The sequence below is a fragment of the Sesamum indicum genome, linkage group LG1 (genome assembly GCF_000512975.1).
Source record: "Sesamum indicum cultivar Zhongzhi No. 13 linkage group LG1, S_indicum_v1.0, whole genome shotgun sequence".
NCBI classification, from domain to species: Eukaryota; Viridiplantae; Streptophyta; class Magnoliopsida; order Lamiales; family Pedaliaceae; genus Sesamum; species Sesamum indicum.
The window spans coordinates 12,488,281-12,499,670 of NC_026145.1; the positions used below are offsets into that span (position 1 = coordinate 12,488,281).

Consider the following 11,390-nt stretch of genomic DNA (forward strand, 5'->3'; position numbering starts at 1 on the left):
AAAGATCCTTTCTTTAAGGGTTCTGCTGATTTGAGAGCTCCTTCTCCAGGTACTTTCATAAGGCTTTTTTCTGCATTGCAATTGATCTTCTATGTGTTCGAAATGGTGGCTCTGAGATTTTAGAGTTTGTTTTGATGTTTTCTTGAATGTTTTGATTGGACCTGTTTGTTTTCCGGTTGAAGGTTTTCTCACCAAGATTGAGGTGGTAATATGGGAATCTCAAATTGTTGCTGCGTGTTCTAATTTTCAGGCATTGATCAGCTTTTAACATAATGGGACTTTTCCTTCTATTTTTCTTCTGGTTTGGGTTGGAAATGAAAGTTTGATTTCAACGTGGAGTATCTTATGTTGTTTACATTGTTGTGTTGAGCTAATTTATGTTCACTTTTCCTTAAATCAGAAGTTGCAAAGGTGAAGGTAGTCCACCACCAGGATTTAAACAAGAAAATCCTTATTGCACTTGTTGTTGCTTCATCTCTTCTTGGTGGAACTCTGCTGCTGTTATCTTGTTTTTCACTCTATAGAATGAAAAAGTCGAAGGAATGCAATGCAAAAAGCAACCAGAGTTCAGGTATGTTTCTATTTCAGAGATGATTCAGTTTCCCCTTTTCCCTCATTTCGGTATGTGGTTGATCACGTGGCCTCTTCATTCCTACTACTCTTGTTCTTGATTCTTGCAATTTTTTCGACTATGCACAAGTAGATGCTGGAAGGGGAATCTCGTTGGTTCCGATTTTGGATAAATTAACTTCTAGGAAAATTGGTGGCAAGAAAGGTTCAGTTACTGTTATTGAGTACCAGTTGCTAGCGGCTGCGACGAACAATTTCAATGAAGGGAATGTTGTGGGCGAAGGTGGATTGGGGCGTGTATATAAGGCTTATTTCAATGACCATCTCCGTGCCGCAGTTAAAAAAATATATGCTGCAGGGCAGGAAGCTGAAAGAGAATACGAGGTAAAGTCAAGGCATACTGCAGTCTGCTGTGGTTAACTTTCATTATCTTTCACGGATGTTTGATATTGCTCAAACATCGTTTTTGAAATTGCAGAATGAGGTCCATTTATTGAGTAGAATTCAGCATCAAAATATAGTTTCTCTTTTAGGATATTGTATTCATGGCGAAGCGCGGTTCTTGGTTTATGAACTGATGGAGAATGGATCTCTGGAATCTCACTTGCATGGTATAATATGTCGTTTTATGTTCTTTTGATGTAGTAAGGAGAAAGATTATTAATACAAATGTGTTGATCCCATGTACTTCAAAATTAAGTTTAGTGGACAAAAATTCAAATGTCTCTCAGGACCTTCTTGTAGATCAGCATTGACTTGGCATCAGAGAATGAAAATTGCTCTGGATGTTGCAAGGTACCTATTTATATTACTGTTTCCGAAACTTCTTTTTTAAATTAATAATCTGTTTCTGAGCTTAACAGATGAATTCATTGTCAATTAGAGGATTAGAGTACCTACACGAGCATTGCAACCCTCCTGTGATTCATAGAGATCTGAAACCATCTAATATTCTTCTTGATCCCAACTTCAATGCCAAGGTAATATTATTGGCAAAGAAACAGTCACTTTCGGTAGAGACAATCTATTTAAATGTTAATATACGGAATGTTTTAGTTTTAGCTAATAGCAGTTTGCTTCAGATTTCTGATTTTGGCCTTGCAATTGCTGGAGGGAACTCGAACAAGACAAACATCAAACTTACAGGAACTTTGGGCTATGTGGCTCCAGAATACTTGTTGGATGGTAAGAACCACTTATCTGTCTCCGCAACGAAATTGTGAATTTAGTGGTGTCCCATCTATAACATCTCTCATTTTATGGGGAAACTCATCTTTTGGGCAGATGACTTCAGTGCCTCATTATCTTGTAGACAATCTTTGGTGAGATAATTAATTTACAAGCACACAGTTGTGTCTTGAAGTACGAAGATACTAACTTTTCCGTGTTGCAGTTATATATTCCAACTAATGTTACCGTCGTAAATGTCAGTAGTAGAAATGAGTTAAACAAACATAATAGAGAGACTGGAAGAAATAACTAAACTTTAGTATTTGATGATAACCGTGCACCTTTTTCCGCGTTAAAGCGAGTTTAAATATCGTGTGGAGCAGCTTTTAACAACTCTTTACCTATCCATCAGGTAAGCTTACTGATAAGAGTGACGTCTATGCATTTGGTGTTGTTCTTCTGGAGCTTCTGATGGGAAGACGGCCCGTTGAGAGAGTAGATGAAACACAATGCCAATCCATAGTTACCTGGGTAAAATCTTTGCCAAACTCGTCTAATCCATCATGTATTTCTATTCTGATTATTACATTTTGCCCTTAATATCCCTACTTTCTTCAACAAGCAGGCGTCACCTCAGCTCACTGACAGATCAAAGCTTCCAAATATAGTCGATCCGGCCATCAAAAACACTATGGATTTGAAGCATTTGTATCAAGTATGATCCTAATACAACAGTAGGCAGTCTTGAAAACAGGAGGGTTAGCTGTGCTAACTTTGATGATCTTTTTGTTTTCTTGGCATAGGTGGCTGCTATAGCTGTGCTATGTGTACAACCAGAGGCGAGTTACAGACCACTCATAACGGATGTTCTCCACTCCTTCATCCCCCTTGTGCCTGCTGAGCTTGGAGGATCACTACGGGTGACAGATTCTTCTTTCTCAACCTGTTCATAGCGTGCAATTTTTTATGATATTTGAACTGCACCTGAGGTGCAATCGTTGGACAATTAACATAAGTAATCAAAAAGCTTGTTTTCACAAACCCCTTCTCCTGGGAAACCTGATTAAGGATTGAAACTGGAAGAAGTGTTGCTTTTGCTCATACACGTAAAGTTGACAGTTTTTTGTTCGACCATGTTTTTTAAATTGCATATTTTTGTCTTGGACTGAATATGTTCTTCCTAAATCTTTTGTAACTCCTCTTTTATGTATATATACAGACAAGAGCGCATTTTTTGGAGGAATTAAGTACCTTTTGAGTGATCTAAGTTTTCTTTATTCTTCATGAAGTTGTCGTTTACAGGCACTGACCATCACTAAGAAATTTGGGAATTTCTGATAGATTTAAGTGCTGCTGAGCCTATGGGACAAAGTCACCCTTGTTGATTTGTTTTACTTCAGTAAACAACAATCATGTCTTTGTCCAATTTTCCCAATTTGAGATATTCGCATTCCAAATATTTACCATTGTTTCAACCTTTCCTTAGTTGGTGTTAAAACTGATTTGCAACCTCTCCCATGAATGCCTTGTTTTTTTTTTCTCACTTCCATGTGAATGATTGTTAAGGTTTTCGTCCAAATGAAATGGTCTGATATGATCTCCTTCAGTTTCACCGTTCATCTTATATTTCACATTAAAAATGAACATCGATTGAGTGAAACATTAATCATGTGCACATGATGTACATTTATAAGATGAAATACAAGATGAAACACAAGAAACTAGAACAGATGGTCCAAGGATCTCATATACGCGCAAGAAGCATCTGGGCTTTTAAGACTTGATAAGGATCGGTGATGACTGGCGTGCCCTGCAAAGTGCAGACAGGTACGAAGAAATCATGCACTGTTAAATCTACGATGAGCTAGTGCCATCAAGCAGTCTGTTGGGCCGTCAAGGACCACATGGGATCATCAGAAAAGTTTCATGAAACATGCTGTGGTCCAGGAGAGCAACTAGACCTAGTAGAGAGTCACTAGGATGGTGAATAGAGTGACTTCTTGAGAGTGAAATTATCCCATAAGTTAGGATTTTCAGTGTCGCAAAAGTTGTCCTAACAAGAGAGGAAGCTGTCTGTATCTGAGCTGAGGCCAAATATCATATTAACATCGTTTTCACGGCATTACCGAAGTTCGTAAACAAGCCATGAACAAGAATATAAAGCATATTTCCTAAGTTCTTCATCAGGAGCGACAATGATTTCTCCGCCCTATAAAATCACACAGCGTTCCCCACAGATCAAGATTTCTTAAACCTCCAAAAACCCACCCCCCCCCAAAAAAAAAAAAACACCCTGTAAACAAGAAAAAGGGGGTGATGAACTCCATTTCTAGCTGGCTTTGTACTAATAGCAGCAAAAATCTGTTTGTGAAGATAGTCCATCCAGGTGGTCATGTGGAACTACATGACCGGCCTATTCTAGCTGCAGAGCTCCTCAACCGCAACCCAAAATGCTGCGTTGCCCATCCCACGGTCTTCAAGCAGCCATATGCCATTGTTTCACCCGAAACCACCCTTGTTCTTGGCCAGAAATACTACGTTGTGCCCCTTGGTACCATCAGGAAACTTCAAAGAAAGTGCCCCCCTTCTGTACTTCGAGAAAACCATCAAGACAATGATCATCAACAAAATATAGGGAAAAGGGACGATGACGATGAAGGCTCTCCTTGTTGGTTGTTTAGGAATAACAAGAAGGATGCCGGACAAAAGAATGAGAACAGTGGTTGCTTGCAGAGTATGAGTTCAGGGTTCAAGTTGAAAGCTGGAAATAGTGAGAGTTCAAGTAAGGATAGGAAGACTGGATATAGGAGGAAGGCTAATGAGGATTCTTCAGCAGGGGTTGGAAATGGAGGGCCTCCGACTCCAGGGAGATTATCACTTGCATCTAATTGGCAGCCTGGTCTAGAAAGCGTTTCTGAGGAATAACGAGCTAGGGGTCATTGAACACTGCAACTACTATATATATTTTTGTATTTCTGGCAAGACTCTTATTTTAGTTTTGATGTAAAATATTTTTGAGGTGGAAATATTTTTCGATGTAAGTTGTTTTTGCATGAAACACACACCTATCTTAGTTTCATTAGATTAACATAATATTCAGATTCGAGTCTAATTGCTGAAAAGAGACATAGAAAACAGAAGTAAAAGAGTCTTTCAACAAGAAGAATACCATCACAAGGAGTCTCAACTAACACCATGCATGATACATTGTTATTGACTTAATGCTCAGTGCATGTATCATCTGGGAATAGATTGTTGTAGTAATGAAGTACCAAAAGCTGAAAAACGCCATCAACTCCAGCTTTCAACTTTTTATTGTTCTCCCTTCCCATTCTCCTATTGTCACACTGTGTAGTTCTGTTGAATTGTCTCAATGTCAAGGCCCTTCAACTTCACCACTGATTCGACGTGTCCCTTCAGAGTGTGAAGCTCTCTCAGTCTGATATTTCGCATGAATGAAATTCCGTATCAAATTTAAAATCTTATTTACTAGGTTACATATAAAATCTTGAAAGACAATCATAATATTTCTTTAATTACCTTGCAACTTCAGCACGTTTCTTGGCCTGTTCAGCGATTTCAGTCAGTTCCCTGTAGTTGTTTTTGTCAGCAAAAAGCTCTGGAGCATCTGTAGGTTGGAGTCCATGCAAAGTTCGTTGTGCCATAGCCCATTGAGCTTCCCTTTCTCCCCGGCCATAATCCTTCTTGGATGTGAAGGCTGTCTGGTTAATTCAGAAAGCTCGGTTACATCTTTACTTATGTCTAAAAAGAAGAGCTGAAAAAGTTTACCTTGTTCTCTATCATATTATTCCATGCTCTTCCACTTAATCCATATTTAATAATAAACTTGAATATGTCGAGAGGGATGTAAAAGATGATACTGTAAAGCCATATAATGCCTGCCCAGCCCCACCCTATCCCATAGATTCTTGCGAATTCCCAATTTGCATACACTGCAATGAAAGTTGCAACCTGTGCAAGAAAATATTGCCGCATCAGAATTACTGGATAGCAGAACAGATTATTCATCTAAAATTGCTACACTACCGCTTAACTTACCAATTGTGCTATTAGGAAGGCAGCCACAAGAAGAAGTCCGGGTCGTTCCACATAACACCAACTCCTTGATCGAGTAACGAAGATGAGAGCCTGACTAACGATACTGACTTGAAGATAAACAGCTGAATTTAGCTCGCGGTAGCTATTCCTGATTGATCTTACACCAAATTTGTCCTGAAAGTTTGATGAAATCACCAATGTTGTCTTAGGATCAGGTCATAGATATTAAGCATACATATGGAATTCTCAATGCATATCACTAACATTGTCCCTTACCGGAAAAAAATTAGTTTCGTTAATAGCCCAGAAGAAAACAACAGTCATGAGAGCAAGATAAGTGCCAAAAACAACTCCCGTGGCGAAAATCTCCCTCAGCTTCCATGAGTCGGGCATCGGTGATGGCTTCACCTTGTCCTTAGAAATGGTCATGATGGTTCCATCGTTAAGGATTGCGATTATCAGCACCATGAAGGGTGAGAAATCAAACTTCCAAATGAGTGCAAGGAGCATGAAACCAAGCACGATACGTATGGTTATGGAAACTGCATAGATTGTGTAGTTCTTCATCCTCTGGAATATGGCCCGACTTGTCAAAACAGCACTGATGATAACACTTAATCCCGGCTCTGTCAAGACTATGTCTGAGGCACCCCGAGCAGCATCAGTGGCATCAGCCACTGCAATTCCAATATCGGCTTTCTTTAGGGCAGGAGCATCATTTACACCGTCTCCCGTCATTCCACAAATATGCTTTCTTTCTTGCAGCTTCTTAACAATCTCATATTTGTGCTCTACAAGAGCAACCTCGCCGAAACTTAGTACATAATGTTCAAATAAATAAGTGAAAACATATAAAAAAATCTCGGCATATTTTTTAACTCACCGGGAAAGACACCAGCAAAGCCATCAGCCGTCTCAATGAGCTCTTCAACGGGGAGCTCGGAGATACTTTCATCCTTGTGCTGGCCAAGAAGCGAGGACGAAGGGTACATGTTCGTTCCCATTCCAAGCCTTCGGCCTGTCTCCTTGGCAATGGCTAGCTGATCACCTGTGATCATCTTAACGTTGACACCGAGATTTAGAGCACGTTTGATTGTCTCTCCACTGTCATGCCTTGGGGGGTCAAAAAGTGGCAAGAGACCTACAAAGATCCATGGACCTCCTGCACTCTCCTTGTTCTTCTCTGGTACAACCTGCAGTGGTATCAGAAACACATTTTCAATTAGGCGTAGTTGTCGTACAAATAGGTCAAAAACCAGAAATTTGCTCTTAGATCCACCTGTTGAGCTACAGCAAGAGAGCGCAGGCCGCGATCAGCAAACTTATCGATGATTGAGTGAACTCTTCTCTTCATATCATCCCTAAGCCCGCAGAGCTCAACGATCTAGTTGGAAAAGTAATGATTTAAAAAGCAAAGAACCATGTTACGATTACAGAGAAGAACAAATCTAAAATAACATGGGCTTCTCATTAAATGATAGGTTTACCTGTTCTGGTGCGCCTTTGCTAACTCGGTGCCAATTCCCGCTGCTGTCTATGTAAGTAATTGCAGTACGCTTCTCCACGGGATTAAAAGGAAGGAAATGCACTTCAGTAATCCCTGTTCTTGCCTGGAAGCACGTGAAAATGAGAGAAAGATAAGCAAGTCTTGCACTATTATTCAGTTCGTCTGAGAAACAAATTGTACTCAGTTAAGGTACCTCTTTAGGATCAGCCAGCATCCCAACAATACAAGCATCGATAGCATCCTGATTCTCCACCCTCGACGCTCTAGCACCAAGAAGGATTACTGATTCCTTGTCCAGATCCTTAGCAAACACCTGCAAACAGTTGCATGATTTAAGGTGAACTATGGTAATCAAAGTTCATTTTCTTCTTTTACAGTATCAGCTCAGTTTCGTACTGGTATTTGTCAATACTAACCTCGATCAGGTTTCTGTCGACTGTGAGCTTATTTAGAGTAAGTGTCCCGGTTTTATCGCTGCACAGAACATCCATCCCAGCCATTTCTTCAATGGCTGTCATCCTCTTTGTGATAGCGCCCTGCTCGGACAGCCTGTGGGATCCAATCGCCATAGTTACAGACAGCACAGTGGGCATAGCAATGGGAATGCCTCCAATGAGAAGAACCAACAAGTTATCAATCCCATCTCTGTACTTCCTGTGCTGAATCGGGTACATAACGATTATCTCTATAAGGATCCCAACAGCAATGGAGCAGATGCAAAAGTTACCAATGGCTGTCAACACCTGATCAATCAATAAACGTTAGATGGCTCTTTTGCAAGACGATCGATGCAACAATAACGTGGTGACGAACTACACTTGCCTGTTGGAAGTGTCCGACGTTTTGAGTGCTGTCAACAAGATGTGCTGCTTTGCCAAAGAAAGTGTTGATGCCGGTGGCAATAACAACAGCTTCTATTTCTCCTTGTTTGCAAGTTGAGCCTGAAAACACTTCACTCCCCGGGTTCTTAGTCACTGGCAACGACTCACCGGTCAGCGCAGACTGATCGATCTTCAGTGGATCACCTTCCAGGAGACGGGAGTCTGCAGGCACGATATCTCCGAGCTTGATGCTTATAATATCGCCTGGAACGAGGATCGCTGCTTCTTGCTCACTCCATCGCCCGTCTCTCAGTATCTTTTGGCAAGAAAAGATGCATCACGAGACAAACTACATAAGACTAACAACATTAAACATTTGAGTTAGCAATCCATGTAAAGATTCAGACTTTACCTTAGTCTTGGGAGCAAGACCAGCCATGAGAGCGGCAGCAGCATTGCCGGCATTGTTCTCTTCGATGAAACTAATGGTGGAGTTGATGATCAACAGTGCTATTATCCCAATAAAATCTTGCCAATCTGGAGGTCTTCCCTGAAACAATTTCAATGAAAATTGAGAGATATATGTACGTGAGTGTGTGTATAAATATATATGGGATTGATGATCACCTGTCCATTGGCTAAAGCAATGGCCATGATGGCAGCAATCTCCATAACCCATGACAGAGGATTCCACATGAAGCCCAAGAATTTGAGAACCTTGTTTTCCTGTTTGTGTGGAGTAAAAGCTTGTCAAGAGCAGTTATCAATCATATTTCCAAGTCACTAGCGGTAATAATATCGGCAGAAATGTTCTACATCTATAGTTCGCGTATCAAGATATTATCGAATCATACAAACAAATAGATCATATATTCTAAAAATTCTGAAAGAATTAGCAAAATTACAAAATAAGATACCAATAACATACACTACCACTCATTAATAAAATTCAGAATCAAATCAAATCATTAAATTCTGTATTTATAAAAGAAAATAGCTTATTAGCAATAACATTGAAAATTAAACCAAGTGTATATATCAATAATGAATATATATCATTTGCAACACGACTATTCAAATACGTATCTGTGGATCGATATTTATGAAATTATCAGCCGAAACTTTGAACCATTTGATGAGCATTAGAGATGAGTATAGTAGTAGTGCATGCAGAATGCGGTGTTTACCTTTTTTTCCTCGAGCTTGTTGGGGCCGAAGACTTCGAGCCTCTTGGCAGCTTCGCTGTTAGTTAATCCCTCTCTCGAACATTGCAGTTGACTGAACACTTCCTCCAGCGGTATGTGTTCCTGTTGCAGTTTGCACCAACCAAAACTTAAATTAGAAAACCAGTAAACATGCAAAAATATATAATAAAGTGTAGAAATACTAATAAAAGAAAAGGTACTAAAATGGCTTATTTTATATCCTTTTTGCAGAAATTATTTTTAATTTTTCTTACAAATGATTTCATGCCACCCGCTTAATGCCATATAGGCTACTTGAATACGTAAGCAAAAATAAAAATAATAACTATTTTAAATTTATTAACATATTTATTGTTTTAATGATTCACTAAATATTTAAAACCATAATTTTTATATTATTTTAATTAATTATAAAACAGTGAGTAATTAATAACATATTTCGTAAAATTCTCTTGAAAAACACTATTCATGAGTAGTATACAATGTAAACAATTTGCCAAGCTCTTAACATCATTAACAACTCAAAAAATCACATCTAAATCTGAGAATGATAAGAGGCTATATATTATGGAAAAATAGTGCATAATTAGTGAAATACATAGAAATAATCAAGAATTCTACGCATCAAAATACATGCGTGTTCATGTACCCAAAATGAAAACTATTGAAGAATCGAAACTCAAAACATTAATAAACTAAAACAAATGTTCGTAATCATTCTTTTGATAATATGAACTACTAAATACGACGATTATAAATTCACTCGTATAAAAAATAAACATGTATATATATAGATATAATATGATTTCTGCATGCTTAAACACGCACTAAATCTCCATCAAAATGACCTAAATAAAAAATAAATCTTTTCACCAAAAAAAGTAAAATTAAAATTCTTACCAGATCGACATTCTCCTTCTTGATCTCCTCCAAGCTAATGCTCCTGTTGTCCGCCATCCTCTCTCTCTCTCTCTCTCTGCCAATACTTATAACAGATTTTATCTATATATAAACACACACACACACACTCTCTCTCCCTCTAAAAGGGTTCGTAGACGAAGCACAGCTCCGAACGGCGCAGGGAGAGCATCAGATTCGCATCAAGCACTCCTCTTCTCAACATGATCGATCAAACAATGGGACTATATATATATAATTGATAGAATAATAAATATAAATAAAATAAATAAATCAAAGAAGGAAAAAGAAAAAAAGAAAGAATAGAATTATGGTGTGTGTAGGGCTGGTTTGGAGTTAGAGTTTCAATCCTGGTAATGTGTGAGCTTTCCATTGAAGAAGTCTCTTTGCTTTATACTACTAATCACAAATTACACCTTATCTAATTAGATATTAATAATTATTTACTATATAATAATAATTGATTTGATTTACTTTACTCAAAAAAAATTATCAGTTAAAAGTGATTATGGACCATTGGATTTAGAAACGATGATGTCAGTGTCGATATCATTGTGTGTGATCTGAATTTTCAGAGTGTTGGTGAATTTTGATAATATCAGAAATTGTATATTTTAATTTTAGAAAAGGAAAATGGGATTTTGTTTGTTTATGGAATGCACTTAATTAATTTATTTTAATTGAATAATGTATTTATAATTATAATTATCTAATTTTTGTATTTAATTATTATAATTGCCATGCAAACGCGACCAACGAAGGAGCGGGACTCTTGTTACTCTCCATCAAAGTGTTAAAACCTGCCCGAGTCAAATGGCAATATGAAAGGCTGCTGATGTTACTACTTGGGTACAGTTGTTGTTTCAAGGTCGAATAAGGTTCTTACATGTGGATCTGAAGGAGGGAGATCTTGGGTTTGTTTGCATGGCTGGACTATTAGACATATGGTGGGATTTGGGACTTCATCTTCATCTTCATCGATATGATGGGCACCCTTCCTCTCTTTCCTCTTTTGTTTTTGTGGTTCAATGATTCATCGGTATTTCATAGTTGTTCTTGATTGTTTCTAGACATATTGATTTTCGGCATCATCTGTGTTTTGTTAACAAACATAATCTTCATTTTCATCAACATTTTCAA

The 11,390-nt window shown here is 38.3% G+C and overlaps 2 protein-coding genes across 3 annotated transcripts in view; one reads left to right on the plus strand and one right to left on the minus strand.

Annotated features, from left to right (window-relative positions):
• The window catches only part of LOC105166804 (probable receptor-like protein kinase At1g80640), a 4,570-nt gene extending 452 nt beyond the window's left edge, over positions 1 to 4,118 (plus strand). The window contains exons 2-11 of the mRNA XM_020694870.1: positions 5 to 49; positions 401 to 571; positions 704 to 954; positions 1,049 to 1,181; positions 1,302 to 1,365; positions 1,454 to 1,550; positions 1,653 to 1,755; positions 2,153 to 2,271; positions 2,366 to 2,455; positions 2,544 to 4,118. Of these exons, the coding sequence (XP_020550529.1) occupies positions 5 to 49; positions 401 to 571; positions 704 to 954; positions 1,049 to 1,181; positions 1,302 to 1,365; positions 1,454 to 1,550; positions 1,653 to 1,755; positions 2,153 to 2,271; positions 2,366 to 2,455; positions 2,544 to 2,693 (1,223 nt within the window). The 3' untranslated portion in view covers positions 2,694 to 4,118. The remainder of the gene's footprint in view (positions 1 to 4; positions 50 to 400; positions 572 to 703; positions 955 to 1,048; positions 1,182 to 1,301; positions 1,366 to 1,453; positions 1,551 to 1,652; positions 1,756 to 2,152; positions 2,272 to 2,365; positions 2,456 to 2,543) is intronic.
• LOC105164985 (plasma membrane ATPase 4) lies at positions 4,160 to 10,589 on the minus strand. Of its 2 annotated transcripts, none has more exons than XM_020696598.1 (15): positions 10,233 to 10,589; positions 9,315 to 9,434; positions 8,755 to 8,853; positions 8,540 to 8,677; positions 8,129 to 8,443; positions 7,723 to 8,049; positions 7,500 to 7,619; positions 7,287 to 7,409; positions 7,079 to 7,183; positions 6,683 to 6,992; positions 6,076 to 6,590; positions 5,800 to 5,973; positions 5,530 to 5,712; positions 5,281 to 5,462; positions 4,160 to 5,154 (listed from the first exon to the last, which is right to left on the minus strand). In XM_020696598.1, the coding sequence occupies exons 1-15, from the start codon at positions 10,287 to 10,289 to the stop codon at positions 5,133 to 5,135; spliced, it is 2,790 nt and encodes a 929-aa protein (XP_020552257.1). In that variant the 5' UTR covers positions 10,290 to 10,589; the 3' UTR covers positions 4,160 to 5,132. The 2 variants fall into 2 exon arrangements, with proteins under 2 accessions (XP_020552257.1, XP_011082157.1); XM_011083855.2 differs by having other exon boundaries at positions 4,160 to 5,179; positions 10,233 to 10,587.